This window comes from Carcharhinus amblyrhynchos, unplaced genomic scaffold, assembly GCF_965287045.1.
Source record: "Carcharhinus amblyrhynchos unplaced genomic scaffold, sCarAmb.v2.hapA scaffold_554, whole genome shotgun sequence".
In the NCBI taxonomy this organism is placed as follows: Eukaryota; Metazoa; Chordata; class Chondrichthyes; order Carcharhiniformes; family Carcharhinidae; genus Carcharhinus; species Carcharhinus amblyrhynchos.
Window position 1 is genome coordinate 92,925 of NW_027650294.1, and position 23,303 is coordinate 116,227.

At 49.8% G+C, this 23,303-nt stretch overlaps 1 protein-coding gene across 1 annotated transcript in view; it reads right to left on the reverse strand.

Moving 5' to 3' along the window:
- LOC145339592 (uncharacterized) overlaps nt 1-17,635 on the reverse strand; it is a 48,096-nt gene extending 30,461 nt beyond the window's left edge. The window contains exons 1-3 of the mRNA XM_080184088.1: nt 17,525-17,635; nt 13,262-13,525; nt 12,413-12,688 (exon numbers count right to left, since the gene is read on the reverse strand). Of these exons, the coding sequence (XP_080040214.1) occupies nt 12,413-12,688; nt 13,262-13,525; nt 17,525-17,635 (651 nt within the window). The remainder of the gene's footprint in view (nt 1-12,412; nt 12,689-13,261; nt 13,526-17,524) is intronic.
- Nucleotides 17,636-23,303: the final 5,668 nt, after the last annotated feature.

The window sequence follows — 23,303 nt, forward strand, 5'->3', positions numbered from 1 at the left end:
TACTGTGCGTATTTGCTAACTGACGTACCTGTTGCTTGATGTATTTTTCGTGCTCTTCCAACTTCTGCTTCTTTAGTTCTTCCAGTCTTTCCTTGAATTGCGGTTCCTGACAGAAACCAAACAGTTTTGTATGGAAACTGATCAAACCACACTCGATACTGTCCAAGTCAAACAGACTGAAGAAAGTTCCAACACGAAATTCAACAGAGAGCAAATCTACTTCAACCCTGTCCCATCAAACACTCCCAGGACAGGTGCAGCACGGGGTTAGATACAGAGTAAAGCTCCCTCTACGCTGTCCCCCATCAAACACTCCCAGGACAGGTACAGCACACGGTTAGATACAGAGTAAAGCTCCCTCTACACTGTCCCCATCAAACACTCCCAGGACAGGTACAGCACGGGGTTAGATACAGAGTAAAGCTCCCTCTACACTGTCCCCCAACAAACACTCCCAGGACAGGTACAGCACGGAGTTAGATACAGAGTAAAGGTGCATCTACACTGTCCCCATCAAACACTCCCAGGACAGGTACAGCACGGGGTGAGATACAGAGTAAAGCTTCCTCTACATTGTCCCCCATCAAACACTCCCAGGACAGGTTCAGCACAGGGTTAGATACACAGTAAAGCTCCCTCTACACTGTCCCCATCAAATACTACCAGGACAGATACAACACGGGGTTAGATACAGAGTAAAGCTCACTCAATGCAGCTCCATTGAAAGCACATTTGATTTTTAATTTTGCGTACCTGTTGCTCGCAGAATTGCTGAAAATCTTTAACCTTGCTGTTCTTCAACTCCTGAACTGCACTCTCATAAAGTCCCTGGTATTCGTGACTGAAGTCATCAAATACTGTCCGCAGTTTCTGGTCCAACTCTTTAACATATGTGGATGTTTCCTCCTCAGTCACTGTCAGCTGCTTCATATAATCATTCTTCAGCTCAGTAACTTTCTTCTCCAGAAGATCCTGCATTGCCCGTGGACTGGTGTTCAATCGTTGTGTAATATCCTGTGTATCTCGCTCCTGAAATACAAAACACAGTCAGTCACAGAGCAAAGCTCCCTCTACATTGTCCCCATCAAACACTCCCAGGACAGGTACAGCACAGGGTTAGATACAGAGTAAAGCTCCCTCTACATTGTCCCCATCAAACACTCCCAGGACAGGTACAGCACGGGGTTAGAAACAGAGTAAAGCTCCCTCTACACTGTCCCCATCAAACACTCCCAGGCCAGGTACAGCACGGGGTTAGATACAGAGTAAAGCTCCCTCTACACTGTCCCCCATCAAACACTCCCAGGACAGGTACAGCACGGGGTTAGACACAGAGTAAAGCTCCCTCTACACTGTCCCCCATCAAACACTCCCAGGACAGGTACAGCACGGGGTTAGATACTGGATAAGCTTCCCCGGCTCTTTGTCATTCACAATGTAATTTATAACTATCTGAAGTACCTTCTCCTTGATGTATTGTTTAAACTCTTCCACCTTCTGCATCTTCAGATCCTCCATCGCTCTGAGGAAGGTCCTTTTGTAAGTCGTGTAGAATATCTGCTGTTGATTCTTTAACAATTTGTCCAACTCATTAACCTGTGTAATTCGCTCGTCCTCATTCCCTCCCAACTGCTTCAGAAAATCATCCTTCAGCTTCTCTGTTTCCTCCTCCAGGTGTTTCCACATTGAATCTGGACTGAACTTCCGGAGTTTGGGAAAATCCTCCAATAACAATTCCTGACAGAAAATAAACGGTCTTGAATGGAAACCGATTAAACCACACTCGACACTGTCCGAGTCAAACCAACTGAAGAAAGTTACAGCAAGGAATTCAATAGAGAGCAAATCTACTTCAACCTTGTCCCATCAAACACTCCCAGGACAGGTACAGCACGGGGTTAGATACAGAGTAAAGCTCCCTCTACACTGTCCCCCCATCAAACACTCCCAGGACAGGTACAGCACGGGGTTAGATACAGAGTAATGCTCCCTCTACACTGTCCCCATCAAACACTCCCAGGACAGGTACAGCACGGGGTTAGATACAGAGTAATGCTCCCTCTACACTGTCCCCCCATCAAACACTCCCAGGACAGGTACAGCACGGGGTTAGATACAGAGTAAAGCTCCCTCTACACTGTCCCCATCAAATACTCCCAGGACAGTGGCACCTAGAAAAGAATGGTTTGATCGAGCAGACGCAGCACGGATTCATTAAGGGGAATTTGTGTTTGACGAATTTATTGGATTTCTATGAGGATGTGACGAGTGCAGTCGACACAGGAGAACCGGTGGATGTGGTGTTTTTAGATTTTCAAAAGGCGTTTCATAAGGTGCCTCATAAAAGGTTGCGACAGAAGGTTAGGGTGCACGGAGTTGGGGGTAAGGTGTTAGCGTGGATAGAGGATTGGTTGTCTAATAGGAAGCAGAGAGTTGGTATCAATGGGTGCTATTCTGGTTGGTGGTTGGTGACTCGTGGAGTGCTGCAGGGATCGGGTGCTGGGGCCTCAACTATTTACCATTTGTATAAATGATCTGGAGGAGGGGGCTGAGTGCAGGGTGACGAAATGTGCTGATGACACAAAGATGAGTGGAAAAGCAAATTGTGCGGAGGGTGTGGAAAGTCTGCAGAGGGATCTGGATAGGCTGAGTGAGTGGGCGAGGACCTGGCAGATGGAGTATAATGTTAGCAAGTGTGAGGTTATCCACTTTGGCAGGAATAATAGGAGGAGGGATTACTATTTAAAAGGTGAAAAACTGCAGCATGCTACGGTGCAGAGGGACCTGGGGGTCCTTGTGCACGAATCGCAAAAACCCAGTCTGCAGGTGCAGCAGGTGATCAAGAAGGCGAATGGAATGCTGGCCTTTATAGTGAGGGGGATAGAATATAAAAGCAACTGTACAGGGCTCTGGTGAGGCTACAGTACTGTGTGCGGTTTTGCTTGCCGCACTTGCGCAAAGATATTTTGGCCTTGGAGGGAGTGCAGAGGAGGTTCACTAGGCTGATACCGGAGATGAGGGGGTTGGACTATGAGGAGAGATTGAATAGACTAGGTCTGCACTCGTTGGAGTTTAGAAGGATGAAGGGGGATCTTATAGAGACGTATAAGATAATGAAGGGGATGTATAGGGTAGAGGTAGAGAGATTCTTCCTGCTTAGAAAGGACAGCAGGACTAGAGGGCACAGCCTCAAGATAAGGTCGGGAGTTGGGGGGCAGTTTTGATCAGAATTGAGGAGGAACTTCTTCCCTCAAAGGGTGATGAATATCTGGAATTCTCTGCCCGATGAAGTGGTGGAAGCTGCCTCGCTAAATATATTTCAGTCACGGGTAGATAGGTTTTTGATAGACATGGGAATTCAGGGTTATGGGGAGAAAGCGGGAAAGTGGAACTGAGCCACTTCGGATCAGCCATGATCTTATTGAATGGCGGGGCAGGCTCGAAGGGCTAGATGGCCTACTCCTGCTCCTATTTCTTATGTTCTTATGACAGATACAGTGCAGGGCTAGATACAGAGTAAAGCTCCCTCTACACTGTCCCCCCATCAAACACTCCCAGGACAGGTACAGCACGGGGTTAGATACAGAGTAAAGCTCCCTCTACACTGTCCCCACATCAAACACTCCCAGGACAGGTACAGCACGGGGTTAGATACAGAGTAATTTGTCCATACTGTGCGTATTTGCTAACTGATGTACCTGTTGCTTGATGTATTTTTCGTGCTCTTCCAACTTCTGCTTCTTTAGTTCTTCCAGTCTTTCCTTGAATTGCGGTTCCTGACAGAAACCAAACAGTTTTGTATGGAAACTGATTAAACCACACTCGATACTGTCCAAGTCAAACAGACTGAAGAAGTTACAACACGGAATTCAACAGAGAGCAAATCTTCTTCAACCCTGTCCCATCAAACACTCCCAGGACAGGTACAGCACGGGGTTAGATACAGAGTAAAGCTCCGTCTACACTGTCCCCCATCAAACACTCCCAGGACAGGTACAGCATTGGGTTACATACAGAGTAAAGCTCCCTCTGCACTGTCCCCATCAAACACTCCCAGGACAGGTACAGCACGGAGATAGCTACAGAGTAAAGGCCCATCTACGCTGTCCCCATCAAACATTCCCAGGACAGGTACAGCACGGGGTTAGATACAGAGTAAAGCTCCCTCTACACTGTCCCCATCAAACACTCCCAGGACAGGTACAGCACGGGGTGAGATACAGAGTAAAGCTCCCTCTACAGTGTCCCCCCCATCAAACACTCCCAGGACAGGTACAGCACGGGGTGAGATACAGAGTAAAGCTCCCTCTACAGTGTCCCCCCCATCAAACACTCCCAGGACAGGTACAGCACGGGGTTAGATACAGAGTAAAGCTCCCTCTACACTTTGCTCACATGGAAATTATTGATTTGATGGATTCTATGGGGTTTGCTGTTGTCTGCAGACATTTCCCTTGTTTTTGGACACAGCCATTCAGATTCTGAAGCACAGAGTCCGCACTCCCGCATTGTCCACATCCGCATCATTTCCCTGCTCAATATATTGCAGCAAGGACATCACATTGAACCCTGTAAAAGCCCCCAGACATGCCCCGGTCCAGGTCCCAGTAAATCGCTCGGCCACAGGAAACCTGTGCCTGCTCCAATACCCGCACTCACCTGGTGGATTTTTATCACCGAAGCTACGCCTGCTCCAACAACCACAATCACCAGCAGCAACATCACCCAGTTCAATCTGTATTTCTTGCCGTATTTATGACAGAAGGAATCGACTTCAGATTGGATAGATTTCTCAAGTTCCTGCGTCTGCTCCTCCTTTTCCCTTCCATTCCCGTCCACACTCCTTCCAAAATCAGCCAACAGCTCCTCGGCCTCCTTCTCCACATAAGAACATAAGAACATACAAACATAAGAAATAGGAGCAGGAGTTGGCCAACTAGCCCTTCGAGCCTGCCCCGCCATTCAATAAGATCATGGCTGATCTGTCGTGTCTCAGTTCCACATTCCCGCCCTCTCCCCAGAACCCTTAATCCCCTCTCTTATCAAAAACAGAGTAAAGGCCTGACATCACGCCTCATCAAACCCGGACGGGTCTTGATGCTTCCAAAGAAACTGTCTGTATCACGCTTCTGAACAACACAAAGCACAGGGTTAGATCCAGAGTAAAGCTCCCTCTACACTGTCCCCATCAAACACTCGCAGGACAGGTACAGCACGGGGTTAGATACAGAGTAAAGCTCCCTCTACACTGTCCCCCCATCAAACACTCCCAGGACAGGTACAGCACAGGGTTTGATACAGAGTAAAGCTCCCTCTACACTGTCCCCATCAAACACTCGCAGGACAGGTACAGCACGGGGTTAGATACAGAGTAAAGCTCCCTCTACACTGTCCCCCATCAAACACTCCCAGGGCAGGTACAGCACGGGGTTAGATACAGAGTAAAGCTCCCTCTGCACTGTCCCCCATCAAACACTCCCAGGACAGGTACAGCACAGGGTTAGATACAGAGTAAAGCTCCCTCTACACTGTCCCCCATCAAACACTCCCAAAACAGGTACAGCACAGGGTTAGATACAGAGTAAAGCTCCCTCTACACTGTCCCCCCATCAAACACTCCCAGGACAGGTACAGCACAGGGTTAAATACAGAGTAAAGCTCCCTCTACACTGTCCCCCATCAAACACTCCCAAAACAGGTACAGCACGGGGTTAGATACAGAGTAAAGCTCCCTCTACACTGTGCCCCCATCAAACACTCCCAGGACAGGTACAGCACGGGTTAGATACAGAGTGAAGCTCCCTCTACACTGTCCCCCATCAAACACTCCCAGGACAGGTACAGCACGGGGTTAGATACAGAGTAAAGCTCCCTCTACACTGTCCCCCATCAAACACTCCCAGGGCAGGTACAGCACGGGGTTAGATACAGAGTAAAGCTCCCTCTACACTGTCCCCATCAAACACTCCCAGGACAGGTACAGCACGGGTTAGATACAGAGTGAAGCTCCCTCTACACTGTCCCCCATCAAACACTCCCAGGGCAGGTACAGCACGGGGTTAGATACAGAGTAAAGCTCCCTCTGCACTGTCCCCCATCAAACACTCCCAGGACAGGTACAGCACAGGGTTAGATACAGAGTAAAGCTCCCTCTACACTGTCCCCCATCAAACACTCCCAAAACAGGTACAGCACAGGGTTAGATACAGAGTAAAGCTCCCTCTACACTGTCCCCCCATCAAATACTCCCAGGACAGGTACAGCACAGGGTTAAATACAGAGTAAAGCTCCCTCTACACTGTCCCCCATCAAACACTCCCAAAACAGGTACAGCACGGGGTTAGATCCAGATTAAAGTTCCCTCTACACTGTCCCCGCATCAAACAATCCCAGGACAGGTACAGCACGGGGTTAGATACAGAGCAAAGCTCCCTCTACACTGTCCCCATCAAACACTCCCAGGACAGGTTCTGCACAGGGTTAGATTCAGAGTAAAGCTCCCTCTACACTGTCCCCATCAAACACTCCCAGGACAGGTACAGCACGGGGTTAGATACAGAATAAAGCTCCCTCTACACTGTCCCCCATCAAACACTGCCAGAACAGGTCCAGCACAGGGTTAGATACAGAGTAAAGCTCCCTCTACACTGTCCCCCCATCAAACACTCCCAGACAGGTACAGCACGGGAATAGATACAGAATAAAGCTCCCTCTACACTGTCCCCACATCAAACACTCCCAGGACAGGTACAGCACGGGGTTAGATACAGAGTAAAGCTCCCTCTACACTGTCCCCATCAAACACTCCCAGGACAGGTACAGCACGGGGTTAGATACAGAGTAAAGCTCCCTCTGCACTGTCCCCCATCAAACACTCCCAGGACAGGTACAGCACAGGGTTAGATACAGAGTAAAGCTCCCTCTACACTGTCCCCCCATCAAATACTCCCAGGACAGGTACAGCACAGGGTTAAATACAGAGTAAAGCTCCCTCTACACTGTCCCCCATCAAACACTCCCAAAACAGGTACAGCACGGGGTTAGATCCAGATTAAAGTTCCCTCTACACTGTCCCCCCATCAAACACTCCCAGGACAGGTTCTGCACAGGGTTAGATACAGAGTAAAGCTCCCTCTACACTGTGCCCCCATGAAACACTCCCAGGACAGGTACAGCACGGGTTAGATACAGAGTGAAGCTCCCTCTACACTGTCCCCCATCAAACACTCCCAGGACAGGTACAGCACGGGGTTAGATACAGAGTAAAACTCCCTCTACACTGTCCCCATCAAAAACTCCCAGGACAGGTACAGCATGGGTTAGACACAGAGTGAAGCTCCCTCTACACTGTCCCCGCATCAAACACTCCCAGGACAGGTACAGCACGGGGTTAGATACAGAGCAAAGCTCCCTCTACACTGTCCCCATCAAACACTCCCAGGACAGGTTCTGCACAGGGTTAGATTCAGAGTAAAGCTCCCTCTACACTGTCCCCATCAAACACTCCCAGGACAGGTACAGCACGGGGTTAGATACAGAATAAAGCTCCCTCTACACTGTCCCCCATCAAACACTGCCAGAACAGGTCCAGCACAGGGTTAGATACAGAGTAAAGCTCCCTCTACACTGTCCCCCCATCAAACACTCCCAGACAGGTACAGCACGGGAATAGATACAGAATAAAGCTCCCTCTACACTGTCCCCACATCAAACACTCCCAGGACAGGTACAGCACGGGGTTAGATACAGAGTAAAGCTCCCTCTACACTGTCCCCATCAAACACTCCCAGGACAGGTACAGCACGGGGTTAGATACAGAGTAAAGCTCCCTCTACACTGTCCCCATCAAACACTCCCAGGACAGGTACAGCACGGGGTTAGATGCAGAGTAAAGCTCCCTCTACACTGTCCCCCATCAAACACTCCCAGGACAGGTACAGCATGGGGCTGGATGCAGAGTAAAGCTCCCTCTACACTGTCCCCCATCAAACACTCCCAGGACAGGTACAGCATGGGGCTGGATGCAGAGTAAAGCTCCCTCTACACTGTCCCCCATCAAACACTCCCAGGACAGGTACAGCACGGGGTTAGATACAGAGTAAAGCTCCCTCTACACTGTCCCCCCATCAAACACTCCCAGGACAGATACAGCACGGGGTTAGATACAGAGTTAAGCTCCTTCTAGAATATCCCATTTCTAAAATACTGATTTGAATAGAAAGTACCTTCTGATTGAAGAAATTCGTAAACCCTGCTAGTTTCTCCTGCTTCAGGCGATCATTCACAGAATTGAACGTGAATGTGAAACTCTGAATCCAGATCTCTATCTGAGACTCAAGTTCCGACTGGAGTTTCGAAATCTCCGGTTCCATCTCGCCCGCACTTTCACCCAGAGATTGACAAAATTTATCAAGTAGTTGCTTGGATTCGGTTTCCAAAAGTTTCCTTATCGAATTTGGTGTGTTCGTAATTGAGTTTGATTCAGTGTCCATACTTTTTACCTGAATTTAGAGAAAGCACGGGTTTGATACAGAGTAAAGCTCCCTCTACACTGTCCCCCATCAAACACTCCCAGGACAGGTACAACACAGGGTTAGATACAGAGTAAAGCTCCATCTACACTGTCCCCACATCAAACACTCCCAGGACAGGTACAGCACGGGGTTAGATACAGAGTAAAGCTCCCTCTACACTGTCCCCATCAAACACTCCCAGGACAGGTACAGCACGGGGTTAGATGCAGAGTAAAGCTCCCTCTACACTGTCCCCCATCAAACACTCCCAGGACAGGTACAGCATGGGGCTGGATGCAGAGTAAAGCTCCCTCTACACTGTCCCCCATCAAACACTCCCAGGACAGGTACAGCATGGGGCTGGATGCAGAGTAAAGCTCCCTCTACACTGTCTCCATCAAACACTCCCAGGACAGGTACAGCACGGGGTTAGATACAGAGTAAAGCTCCCTCTACACTGTCCCCCATCAAACACTCCCAGGACAGGTACAGCACGGGGTTAGATACAGAGTAAAGCTCCCTCTACACTGTCCCCCATCAAACACTCCCAGGACAGGTACAGCACGGGGTAAGATACAGAGTAAAGCTCCCTCTACACTGTCCCCCTATCAAACACTCCCAGGACAGGTACAGCACAGGGTTAGATACAGAGTAAAGCTCCCTCTACACTGTTCCCCCATCAAACATTCCCAGGACAGGTACAGCACGGGGTTAGATAAAGAGTAAAGCTCCCTCTACACTGTCCCCCATCAAACACTCCCAAAACAGGTACAGCACAGGGTTAGATACAGATTAAAGTTCCCTCTACACTGTCCCCCCATCAAACACTCCCAGGACAGGTTCTGCACAGGGTTAGATACAGAGTAAAGCTCCCTCTACACTGTGCCCCCATCAAACACTCCCAGGACAGGTACAGCACGGGGTAGATACAGAGTAAAGTTCCCTCTACACTGTCCCCCATCAAACACTCCCAGGACAGGTACAGCACAGGGTTAGATACAGAGTAAAGCTCCCTCTCTCTCTTGACAGAAGCCAGAGGGTGGGTGCAGAGAGTTGTTTTTCAAACTGGAGGCCTATCATCAGTGGTGCGCTACAGGGATCAGTGCTGGGCCCACTGTTATTTGTCATTTATATTCATGATTTGGATGAGAATATTGGAGGCATTATTTGTAAGTTTGCAGATTACACCAATATTGGTGGACAGTGAGGAAGGTTATCATAAATTCCAGCGGGATCTTGATCAATTGGGCCACTGGGCTGACGAATGGCAGATGGAGTTTAATTTGGACAAATGCGAAGTGATGCGTTTTGATAGACTGAACAGGGCAGGATTCACTCAGTTAATGGTCGGGGAGAGTTACAGAACAGAGAGATCCAGGGGGACAGGTTCATAGCTTATTGAAAGTGGAGTCACAGGTGGACAGAGTGGTGAAGAAGGCATTGGGCATGCTTGGTTTCATCGGTCAGAACATTGAATACAGGAGTTGGGACGTCTTGTAGAAGTTAAACAAGACATTGGTATGGCCACATTTGGAATACTGTGTACAGTTCTGGTCACCCTATTATAGAAAGGATATTATTAAACTGGAAAGTGTGCAGAAAAGATTTACTTGGATGCTACCATGACATGATGGATTGAGTTATAAGGAGAGGCTGGATAGACTGGGACTTTTTTCTGTGGAGCGTAGAGGGGTGATCTTATAGAGGTCTATAAAATAATGAGGGGCACAGATCAGCGAGATAGTCAATATCTTTTCCCCAAAGGTAGGGGAGTCTAAAACTAGAGGGCAGAGGTTTAAGGTGAGAGGGGAGAGATATAAACGTGTCCAGAGGGGCAATTTTTTCACACAGAGGGTGGTGAGTGTCTGGAATGAGCTGCCAGAGGCAGTAGAAGAGGTGGGTACAATTTTATCTTTTGAAAAACATTTAGATAGTTTCATGGGTACGATGGGTTTAGAGGGACATGGGGCAAACGCAGGCAAATGGAACTCGCTTAGGGGTTTTAAAACAAAAGGACAGCATGGAGAAGAAGGGAAAGGGTTAATGAATTTGATGAATTTTGTATGTATCACAAACATAACCCTTCCTCATGGCTGATCTCCCCAGGCTTATACTGCTCCTGGCATCAATATAAATTATTTATTCATGTTTTCCTTATTTGACAGTACAGAAAGGTTTACCAGGATGTTCCCTGGTTTGGAGGGTCTTAGCTATGAGGAGAGATTGGGTAAACTGGGGTTATTCTCCCTGGAAAGACGGAGAATGAGGGGAGACCTAATAGGGCTGTATAACATTCTGAAGGGTATGGATAGGGTGAACAGTGGGAAGCTTTTTCCCAGGTCGGAGGTGACAAACACAAGGGGTCACAGATTCAAGGTGAGGGGGGCAAGGTTCAATACAGATGTCAGAGGGATGTATTTTACACAGAGGGTGGTGGGGGCCTGGAATGCGCAGCTGTGCAAGGTGGTAGAGACGGATACGCTGGGATCGTTTCAGACCTATCTGGATAGCGACATGAACAGACTGGGAGCGGAGGGATACAAACGGACGGTCTAGTTGGGCGCATGAGTGGCGCAGGCTTGGAGGCTGAAGGACCTGTTTCCTGTGCTGTATTGTTCTTTGTTCACATTTTTTAACTTTCATTTCCATAAAGATAGATAGTTAAATGTGAATCTTATTTTCCAGGCATTGCAAACCTTACCTGTTTGTACTAGCTAAACATAGTTAAACAGCTGCAGATGGTTGAGTGCGATAACGGTTATTTGACAGGAGGATTCCTGCTGGGAAGCCACGACCGCACAAGTTACTTCACTGGAGAAGCTGTCGAAGGCACTGGAAAGGCTGTGGGTCGTGACTGAAGCTGCCAGACGAACTGTGGGTCCTGCCGAAGCTGGGAGCTGCGTCGTGACTGAATTCAAAAGCGTTGCGGTTCCTGACTGACACCAGACTTTGCATTGTGACTGATGTGGGGAACCATGGTGTATACATACTCACACTTACTGGTGTTCAGGGACAAGCCTGGTAAACTGCTCAGTCCCAGGTCTCATCCAAAAGCTTTCGGAGTAAACTTACTGAACTGTGAATCACTAACAGTATCAGAGGAGTCTTCTTACCTACAACACATGGACAGACTGGGCAAAAGGACTTGTTTCCATGCTGTAAAGTTCAATACTGTCCCCAAACACTCTCATAGGACATGGGATTACACACAGAGTAAAGTTCCCTCAACACTATCCTCCATCAAACACTCCCAGGACAGGTACAGCACGGGGTTAGATACAGAGTAAAGCTCCCTCTACACTGTCCCCCCATCAAACACTCCCAGGACAGGTACAGCACGGGGTTAGATACAGAGTAAAGCTCCCTCTACACTGTCCCCCATCAAACACTCCCAGGACAGGTACAGCACGGGGTTAGATACAGAGTAAAGCTCCCTCTACACTGTCCCCATCAAACACTCCCAGGACAGGTACAGCACGGGGTAAGATACAGAGAGAAGCTCCCTCTACACTATCCCCATCAAACACTCCCAGGACAGGTACAGCACGGGTTTAGATACAGAGTAAAGCTCCCTCTACACTATCCCCATCAAACACTCCCAGGACAGGTACAGCACGGGATTAGATACAGAGTAAAGCTCCCTCTACACTGTCCCCATCAAACACTCCCAGGACAGGTACAGCACGGGGTTAGATACAGAGTAAAGCTCCCTCTACACTGTCCCCATCAAACACTCCCAGGACAGGTACAGCACGGGGTTAGAGACAGAGTAAAGCTCCCTCTACACTGTCCCCCCATCAAACACTCCCAGGACAGGTACAGCACAGGGTTAGATACAGAATAAAGCTCCCTCTACACTGCTGCATTCAAAAGCACATTTTACTGTTAATTTAGCGTACCTGTTTCTCGCAGTACTGCTCAAAGTCTTTCAGCCTGTTTTTCTTCAAATCCTGAACCACCCTCTCAAATAGCCGCTGGTAATCGCTGCAGAAGTCATGAACAACCTTCCGCAATTGCTGGTCCAAGTCTTTAACATATGAGGATGTTTCTTCCTCAGTCACGATCAGCTGCTTCTTAAAATCACTCTTCAGTTCAGTGACTTTCTCCTCCAGAAGATCCTGCATTGCTCGTGGACTGGTCTTCAATCGTTGTGAAGTATCCTGTCTATCTCGCATCTGAAATACAAAACAGAGTCAGTTACAGTACGAAGCCTCCTCTTCACTTTCCCCACAACAAACACTCCCAGGACAGGTACAGCACGGGGTTAGATACAGAATAACGCTCCCTCGACACTGTCCCCCATCAAACACTCCCAGGACAGGTACAGCACGGGGTTAGATACAGAATAACGCTCCCTCGACACTGTCCCCCATCAAACACTCCCAGGACCGGTACAGCACGGGGTTAGATACAGAGTAAAGCTCCCTCTACACTGTCCCCCGATCAAACACTCCCAGGACAGGTACAGCATGGGGTTAGATACAGAGTAAAGCTCCCTCTACACTGTCCCCATCAAACACTCCCAGGACAGGTACAGCACGGGGTTAGATACAGAGTAAAGCTCCCTCTACACTGTCCACCCATCAAACACTCCCAGGACAGGTACAGCACGGGGTTAGATACAGAGTAAAGCTCCCTCTACACTGTCCCCATCAAACACTCCCAGGACAGGTACAGCACGGGGTTAGATACAAAGTACCTCTAAACATCTCCATTCCAAAGCACATTTTATTTTTTATTTAGCTTACCTGTTGCTCACAGTATTCCTTAAAAATTTTCAGCCTGTTTTTCTTCAATTCCTGAACCGTGCTCTCAAATTGTGCCTGGTGTTTGCTGCACAAGTCAAGAAATACATTCGGGAATCGCTGGTCCAACAATTGCTGGTCCTCCTCAGTCATTGTCAGCTGCTTCTTAAAATCATTCTTCAGCTCAGTGACTTCCTCATCCTGAAGATCCTGCGTTGCTCGTAGACTGGTCTTCAATCGTTCTGTAGTCCTCTGTGTATCTTGCACCTCAAACACAAAACAGAGTCAGTTACAGAGTGAAGTAACCCCCACCCCCCCGGCCCCAACCACCACCACCCACCCCCTGCACACTGTTCCTCATCAAACACTCCCAGGACAGGTACAGCACGGGGTTAGATACAGAGTAAAGCTCCCTCTACACTGTTCCCCATCAAACACTCCCAGGACAGGTACAGCACGGGGTTAGATACAGAGTAAAGCTCCCTCTACACTGTTCCCCCATCAAACACTCCCAGGACAGGTACAGCACGGGGTTAGATACAGAGTAAAGCTCCCTCTACACTGTCCCCCCATCAAACACTCCCAGGACAGGTACAGCATGGGGTTAGATACAGAGTAAAGCTCCCTCTGCACTGTCCCCCATCAAACACTCCCAGGACAGGTACAGCACAGGGTTAGATACAGAGTAAAGCTCCCTCTACACTGTCCCCATCAAACGCTCCCAGGACAGGTACAGCACGGGGTTAGATACAGAGTAAAGCTCCCTCTACAATGTCCCCCATCAAACACTCCCAGGACAGGTACAGCACGGGGTTAGATACAGAGTAAAGCTCCCTCTACACTGTCCCCATCAAACACTCCCAGGACAGGTACAGCACGGGGTTAGATACAGAGTAAAGCTCCCTCTGCACTGTCCCCATCAAACACTCCCAGGACAGGTACAGCACGGGGTTAGATACAGAGTAAAGCTCCCTCTACACTGTCCCCCATCAAACACTCCCAGGACAGGTACAGCATGGGGTCAGATACAGAGTAAAGCTCACTGTGCACAACCTCAGAAAAGCAGCCGGCATAATCAAGGGCCCCCACGCACCCCGGACATTCTCTCTTCCACCTTCTTCCTTTGGGAAAAAGATACGAAAGTCTGAGGTCACGTACCGGCCGACCCAAGAACAGCTCCTTCCCTGCTGCTGTCAGACTTTTGAATGGACCTGCCTTGTGAAGTTGATCTTTCTCTACACCCTCCATGTGACTGTAACACTACATTCTGCACCCTCTCCTTTCCTTCTCCCCTCTGTACTCTATGAACAGTAAGCCTTGTCTGTATTATGTGCAAGAAACAATACTTTTCACTGTATCCCATTACATCTGACAATAATAAATCAAATCAAAATGAACCCCAGGGCCCTCTGTCCCTCCACACTCGTTATATTGACATTGTCTTTGCCTAAAACACATGAGCTCACACCTCCCCGTCTTGAAGTCCATCTGCCATTTCTCTCCCAATTCAGCTCACATATCTGTGTGCTGTTCCTGGTGATTGTTATCATCAGCATTGCCCTGCAAGTTTAGGCTCACCTTTGTTCTGATGAAAGGTCACTGGCTCGAAATGTCACCTCTACTTCATCTTACATAAGAACATAAGAAATAGGAGCAGGAGTAGGCCATCTAGCCCTTCGAGCCTGCCCCGCCATTCAATAAGATCATGGCTGATCTGTCGTGGCTCAGTTCCACATTCCCACCCTCTCCCCATAACCCTTAATCCCCTCGCTTATCAAAAACCCATCAACCCGCATCTTAAAAATATTTAGCGAGGCAGCCTCCACCACTTCAACGGGCAGAGAATTCCAGAGATTCACCACCCTTTGAGTGAAGAAGTTCCTCCTCAACTCCGTTCTAAACCGCGCCCCCCTTTATCTTGAGGCTGTGCCCTCTAGTCCTACTGTCCTTTCTGAGTGGGAAGAGCCTCTCCACCTCTATCCTATCCATCCCATTCATCATCTTATACGTCTCAATGAGATCTCCCCTCATTCTTCTAAACTCTAACGAGTACAAGCCTAGTTTATTCAGCCTCTCCTCATAGCTCAACCCCCTCAACTCCGGTATCGGCCTAGTAAACCTCCTCTGCACTCCCTCCAAGGCCAAAATATCCTTGCGTAAGTGCGGCGCCCAAAACTGCACACAGTACTCCAGCTGCGGCCTCACCAATGCCCTATACAGCTGCAGCAAGACCTCCCTACTTTTATATTCAATCCCCCTCGCTATGAAGGCCAGCATCCCATTCGCCTTCCTGACCACCTGCTGCACCTGCAGGCTGGGTTTTTGCGACTCATGCTCAAGGACCCTGAGGTCCCTCTGCACCGTCGCCTGCTGCAGTTTTTCGCCACGTAAGTAATAGTCTTTCCTACCATTATTCCTACCAAAGTGGACCACCTCGCACTTGCCAACATTAAATTCCATTTGCCAGTTCCTGACCCATTCACCCAGCCTATCTAGATCCTTCTGCAGACTCTCCACACCCTCTGCGCAATTTGTCGTTCCACCAATCTTGGTGTCATCAGCAAATTTCGACACCATACACTCGGTTCCCTCCTCCAGATCATCTATATAAATGGTAAATAGCTGAGGCCCCAGCACCGACCCCTGGGGCACTCCACTCGACACCAACCGCCAATCCGAATAGCACCCATTAACCCCCACTCTCTGCCTCCTATTTGACAACCAATCTTCTATCCACGCTAACACCCTACCCCCAACTCCATGCCCCCTTACCTTCTGCAATAACCTCTTGTGAGGTACCTTGTCAAACGCCTTCTGAAAATCAAGAAAGACCACATCCACCGGCTCTCCTCTATCTACCGCCCTAGACACATCCTCATAGAACGCCAATAAACTTGTCAGACACGACTTCCCTTTAACGAAACCGTGCTGCATCTGCTCTATCAAGCAATTCCCCTCAAGATGCCTCGCTATTTCCTCCTTGATGACGGATTCTAACATTTTACCTACAACAGACGTTAAACTGAGTATTTCCAATGGTTTCTGTTTTGGCTGGACATTATTTTGCTTCATCAGAATCTCTCTCTTCCTTGTCATCCATGGAGCACATGTTTTAGCTCCCATCCCTTTCTCCCTTCTCTGAATGTACCTAGCCCCGACCAGAACCAACTCTTCCAGACAGTCCATGCTTCTATTTTACACTCGTTAGATCCCTTATCTTTCCTGTGGCAATTATCTCTCTTCGAATAGAGGCATTCTTGAATAGATTGTTCCTCACTCTTCTCCATTGTGAGACTAAACCTTCTGACACTATGATCACTCTTACCCAAGTGCTCCCCCAAAGACATAGATACATGGAAACTAGAACCTGGAATAGGCCATTTGGCCCTTTTGATCATCGCTGGTCATCAAATTCAATCTCCTGATTCCCCACTCTCCCTCCCCCCAATATCCCTCCATCTCTTTCACCCCAAGATGAAATCCCATTTCTTCCTGAAATCGCATATCGTTTTGGCCTCAACTACTTTCTATGGGAGTGAATTCCACACATTCCCACCCTCTGGGTGAAGACATTTCTCTCCACCTCGGTCCTAAAAGGTTGACTCCTTGTTCTCAAACTGTGACCCCTCCACCCCCGCCTGTCACCCACCCCACCCCCCACCCCGGGTTCTGGGCTCCCCCCACCATCGGGAACATTCTTTCTGAATTGACCCTGTCTAAACCTGTTAGAATTTTATAAGTTTCTATCAGATCCCCTCTCACTCTTCTAAACTCCAGTGAATAGAATCCGAACCCACTCAGTCTCTCCTCATATTGACAGACCTGCCGTCCCAGGGATCAGCCTGGGAAACCCCTCGCTGTGCCTCCCTCTATAGCAAGGAACATCCTTCCTCAGATAAGGAGACCCAAAACCTGCTCACAATACTCCAGGTGTGGCCTCACCCTGTACAATTGCAGTAAAACATCCCTATCCCTACACTCCAATCCTCTCGCTCTGAAGGCCTACACACCATTTCCCTTCTTTACTGCCTGCTGTACCTGCGCGCTTACTGTCAGAGACTGATGGACGAGGACTCCAAGGTCTCACTGAGTATCCACCTCTCTCAATTTACACTCATCCAGGTAATAATCTGTCTTCCTATTATTGCTACCAAAGTGGATAATCTTACATTTATCCACCTCTCTCAATTTACACCCACGTAGCAAAGTTTTTTTTAATTTGAGCCAGATTGGAATCCTGCCCTGTTTTGTTGCTCTCGGCGGTACCAAACTGTTGTAACCTTTCTGAGCCGAGGTACTGACACTCGCAGGAAGTCTCTGAACGATGGTGAAAGTGATGATCTTGGTTCCTGCAGTGCTGGCGCTGATTCGAGCCATTTCTGCTCCTTAGAACTCACCCTCGTGGACTATCAGCAGTGAGTAACAATCGCGTGTTGACGTGTTAACGTAGAAACTAGGTGTAAGAGTAGGCCATTCGGCCCTTCAAGCCTGCTGCACCATTCACTATCATCATGGCTGACCCTGCAATCTCAGTATCCCACTCCTGCTTTCTCTCCATACCTCCTTCATCCCGTTATCCACAAGGGCCACATCCAGCTCCCTCTGGAACGTATCTAACGAACTGGCTCCCAACAGGTAGAGAATTCCACAGGTTCCCAACTCTCGGAGTGAAGACGTTCTTCCTTATCTCAGTCCTGAGTGGCTAACCCCTCATTCTCAGACTGTGACCCCCTAGTTCTGGATCTCCCCGGCATCGGGAACATTCTTCCAGCATCTGAGCCTATCCAGTCCCATCAGGATTTTATCCATTTCTGTGAGATTCCCTCTCATTCTCCTAAATTCCAGTGAGTACAAGCCCCGTCTCTCCTCAGTCCCGCCATTCCGGGAATCAAAGCAAAGTTTAATGTTTATTTATTAGTCACAAGTCAGGTTTACATTAACACTGCAATGAAGTTCCTGTGAAATTCTCCTAATCGCCCACACTCTGGCGCCTGTTCGGGTCAATGCACCCTAACCAGCACGTCTTTCAGAAGGTGGGAGGAAACTGGAGCACCCGGAGGAAACCCACACAGACACAGTGGGGGAGAAAGTGCTCCACACAGACAGTGACCCGAGCCGCGAATCAAACCCAGGTCACTGGTGCTGTGAGGCAGCAGCGCTAACCCACTGTGCCACCCTCGGCCGCCCACTATCAGTCTGGGGAACCTTCACTGGACTCCCTCAAGAGCAAGAAGGTGCTTCCTCAGACTAGGAGACCAAAACTGCTCACAATACTCAAGGTGTGGCCTCACCATGGCCCTGTATAACTGCAGGTTATGATGTGGAGATTCCGGTGTTGGACTGGGGTAAACACAGTAAGCAGTCTCACACCAGGTTAAAGTCCAACAGGTTTATTTGGTAGCATTTTGGGGCATTGCCCCTTTGTCAGGTGAGTGGAGAGTTCGGATCACAAACAGGGGATGTAAAGACACACAGTCAGTTACAGTCAGACACACAGTCACTGAGTGTGTATCTTTACATCCCCTGTTTGTGATCAAAACTCTCCACTCACCTGACGAAGGCGAGTGGCTTTTGCTACCAAATAAACCTGTTAGACTTTAACCTGGTGTTGTGAGATTTCTAACTGCAGGTTCTCCACATAACTGCAGCAAGACATCCTTACTCCTGTACTCAAATCCTCTTGCTATGGAAGCCAGCCCTTCCCACCAGCGGGAGGTCCAATCCCCTCAGTTTTTCTTCCCAATTCTGAACAAATGGATTGTTCCCTCTTTCACTCCCGATTTTCCACCAATAAACTATCTTCCCTACTCCGTGGTGCCAACTCTTCCCCCCTGTTCCCCTTCTCTATATATCTCTGAACATTTGGTATCATTAGGTGTCTAGTTTACACTATTCTTAAACCATGTTTCCATATCACTGCTCTCATTGTGCTGGTTAGTCACGAGTACAATTCACCACAAATAGAACAATGTAGAAACAAAGAAAGGGAGATAGATCCAGAGATTGACAGAGAGGGAGGGAGAGAGAAAGGACAGAGAGAGAGATAGAGACAAAAGGGAGAGGGACAGAGAGAACTGTTTGGAAAGGCAATGAAATCTCCCCATTTCTCTCCCAGATGTCTGTTACCTGACAGATGATCGCACTCAGGAATCAGCGACTGGGGAACAGAGGGTGTTCGCTGAGCGATCAGCAATGAGACGATGAGATTGTCCTGGGACAGACTCAGCTGCGGTCACTGCATCCGAGCCCTCGCTGGGAAAGTGAAACTTCTGGAATATTCAGAGTGGTGCAATGCAGGGTGTGGCAAAGATATACATGAGTGCAAAGGTTGTGAGTGTTCAGCATTTATTGCTGAAGGTGAGCAATAAAACACATCGAATCTACAACCTGATCCAAGGTTTACTGGAAAACACCAACTGTTCTATGCATTTTCAGCATAGATCAGCAATAATCTCTCCCTCAATGTGAACAAAACCAAAGAGATTGTCATCAGGAAGCGTAGTGGAGAACATGTCCCTGTCTACATCGACAGGGACAAAGTAAAAATGGTCAAGAGAGCTTCAGACCAGGGTAAGGACAGCAGATTTCCTTCCCTAAGCAGATGGGTTTTTCTGACAATCGACAATGGTTTCATGGTCATCAGTAGATTCTTCATTCCAGATATTTTTATTGAATTCAAATTCTACCTTCTGCTAAGGTGGGATTCGAAAACAGATCTTCAGAACAGTACTAACCCTCCCCACAGTGCGGCGCTCCCTCAGCACTGACCCTCCCACAGTGTGGGACTCCCTCAGCACTGACCCTCCCACAGTGCGGCGCTCCCTCAGCACTGACCCTCCCACAGTGCAGCGCTCCCTCAGCACCGACCCTCCCACAGTGCGGGGCTCCCTCAGCACCAACCCTCCCATAGTGCGGGACTCCCTCAGCACCGACCCTCCCACAGTGCGGGACTCCCTCAGCACTGACCCTCCCACAGTGCGGCGCTCCCTCAGCACTGACCCTCCCACAGTGCGGGACTCCCTCAGCACTGACCCTCCCACAGTGCGGCGCTCCCTCAGCACTGACCCTCCCACAGTGCGGCGCTCCCTCAGCACTGACCCTCCCACAGTGCGGCGCTCCCTCAGCACCGACCCTCCCACAGTGCGGCGCTCCCTCAGCACCAACCAATCCCACAGTGCGGGACTCCCTCAGCACTGACCCTCCCACAGTGCGGCGCTCCCTCAGCACTGAATCCTGCGCAGTGCCGCGCTCCTCAGCACTGATCCTCCCACAGTGCAGCGCTCCCACACTGGCCCACACCCATTACAATGCTTGTCCCTTGCACTGACCACTGACCAACATTGCACTGTGCACGGGTCAGTGCTGAGGGAGGGCTGCACTGTGGGAGGATCAGTGTTGAGGGAGGGCTGCACTGTGGGAGGGTCAGTGTTGAGGGAGGGCTGCACTGTGGGAGGGTCAGGACTGAGGGAGCGCTGCACTGTGGGAGGGTCAGTGCTGAGGGAGGGCTGCACTGTGGGAGGGTCAGTGCTGAGGGAGCGCCGCACCATGGGAGGGTCGGTGCTGAGGGAGCACCGCACTGTGGGAGGGTCAGTGCTGAGGGAGCGCCGCACTGTGGGAGGGTCAGTGCTGAGGGAGCCCCGCACTGTGGGAGGGTCGGTGCTGAGGGAGCCCCGCACTGTGGGAGGGTTGGTGCTGAGGGAGTCCCGCACTGTGGGAGGGTCGGTGCTGAGGGAGTGCCACACTGTGGGAGGGTCGGTGCTGAGGGAGCGCCGCACTGTGGGAGAGTTGGCGCTGAGGGAGTGCCACGCTGTGGGAGGGTCGGTGCTGAGGGAGCCCCGCACTGTGGGAGGGTCAGTGCTGAGGGAGTGCCACACTGTGGGAGGGTCAGTGCTGAGGGAGCGCCGCACTGTGGGAGGGTCGGTGCTGAGGGAGTCCCGCACTGTGGGAGGGTCGGTGCTGAGGGAGCGCCGCACTATGGGAGGGTCGGTGCTGAGGGAGCACCGCACGGTGGGAGGGTCAGTGCTGAGGGAGCGCCGCACTGTGGGAGGGTCAGTGCTGAGGGAGCGCCGCACTGTGGGAGGGTCGGTGCTGAGGGAGCGCCGCACTGTGGGAGGGTTGGTGCTGAGGGAGTCCCGCACTGTGGGAGGGTTGGTGCTGAGGGAGTGCCACACTGTGGGAGGGTCGGTGCTGAGGGAGCGCCGCACTGTGGGAGGGTCGGTGCTGAGGGAGCCCCGCACTGTGGGAGGGTCGGTGCTGAGGGAGCCCCGCACTGTGGGAGGGTCAGTGCTGAGGGAGTGCCACACTGTGGGAGGGTCAGTGCTGAGGGAGCGCCGCACTGTGGGAGGGTCGGTGCTGAGGGAGTCCCGCACTGTGGGAGGGTCGGTGCTGAGGGAGCGCCGCACTGTGGGAGGGTCGGTGCTGAGGGAGTCCCGCACTGTGGGAGGGTCAGTGTTGAGGGAGCGCCGCACTGTGGGAGCATCAATGCAAAGGGAGAGCTGCACTGTCTGAAGGGCTGTCCTGAGGAAGTGCCGCACTGTTAGTGAATCAGTACTGAGATACTCTGCGCTGTGGAATAAATTATGTTAACGCATTGACATTGAAGTCAGCGCAACTCCTGCCCTGTTGGGTGAATGATGTGGAGATGCTGATGTTGGATTGGGGTGAGCACAGTGAGAAGTCTCACAACACCAGATTAACGTCCAACAGGAGAGAGAGCTGGAGAAACAGAGAGGAAGAGCTCAGAGAAACACCTACAGAGTTAGGCACAGAATGATGGAGAGAATGAGAAGCACACAGACAGAATGAGAGTAACAGAAATTGGTGGATTAGTGTGAACTCCATTAAATTCATTCCCAAATGTCATGACCTTGTACAGGTCACACTCAGTAAGCAGCAAGTGGAAAAGAGCAATTATCACCAACTCTGGCAGCACCGACACAGTGAGATCACCCTGAACAAACACAGCTATGATCATAGAATCCCTACAGTGCAGAAGGAGGCTATTCAGCCCATCGGGTCTGTGCCGACCACAATTCCACACAGCCCCTACCCAATGCATTTACCATAGCTAGTCTCCCTGATACTAAGGGGCAATTTAGCATTGCCAATCCACCTAACCTGCACTTCTTTCAGACTGTGGGAGGAAACTGGAACACCCGAAGGAAACCCATGCAGATACAGGGAGAACATGCAGACTCCACACAGACAGTGACCAGAGCCAGGAGTTGAACCCTGGCGCTGTGACACAGCAGTACTAACCCACTGTGCCCACCATGAAGCGAATCACACTCTGTCCAAATTCTCACTGTGAGACTGAACGTCCCACAAAGTCCCCAGTAATATTGTGAATGTGTTTTATTGAGTGGGACATGGGTGTCGCTGGCTGGGCCAACATTTATTGTCCATCCCCAGTTGCCCTTGGAGGGGCAGTTGAGAGTCACCCACATTGCTGTGGCTCTGGAGTCACATGTAGTCCAGACCAGGGTAGGGATTACTTTCCCTAACCAGATGGGGTTTTCCAACAATCGTGAGTGGTTTCATGGTCATCAGTAGATTCTTAAATCCAGAAATGTCAGTGTGATCAAGGTGTGGTTCAGTCCAAAGGTTTACAATAACTTGTCTTTGTTCCAGTTTAGTTTTGAATTCACTCCCTGACACGTGGTTTACGGGTAAACAGGAGCCCATTCCATTGGTACTTCATGTAAATACTACATTCTGTATGTTTGATTGTGCTCAGTGATGGGGAAATATTATTATAGCCCTGCAGGCCTTCATACATCAACTTCCACAAATATCCATGTCTTTACACCCAGAGGCTGTTTGTCTCCTTATCGACACTCTAATAAGTTCCAGTGTCCAGAAACACACTGAAAAACATCCAGAGTCACAAACTCTTGTTTGTCACGTCCCAACCTCACAGGGTGGATAAACTTCATACACAATGCTGTGGTGTCCCATTAACCTGAGCCTGCGAACAGGATTCCCTGACAGTGTTCACCACTGTCTAAATGACCATCCCCACCCAGTCCAGAGCTCCCAGACACAA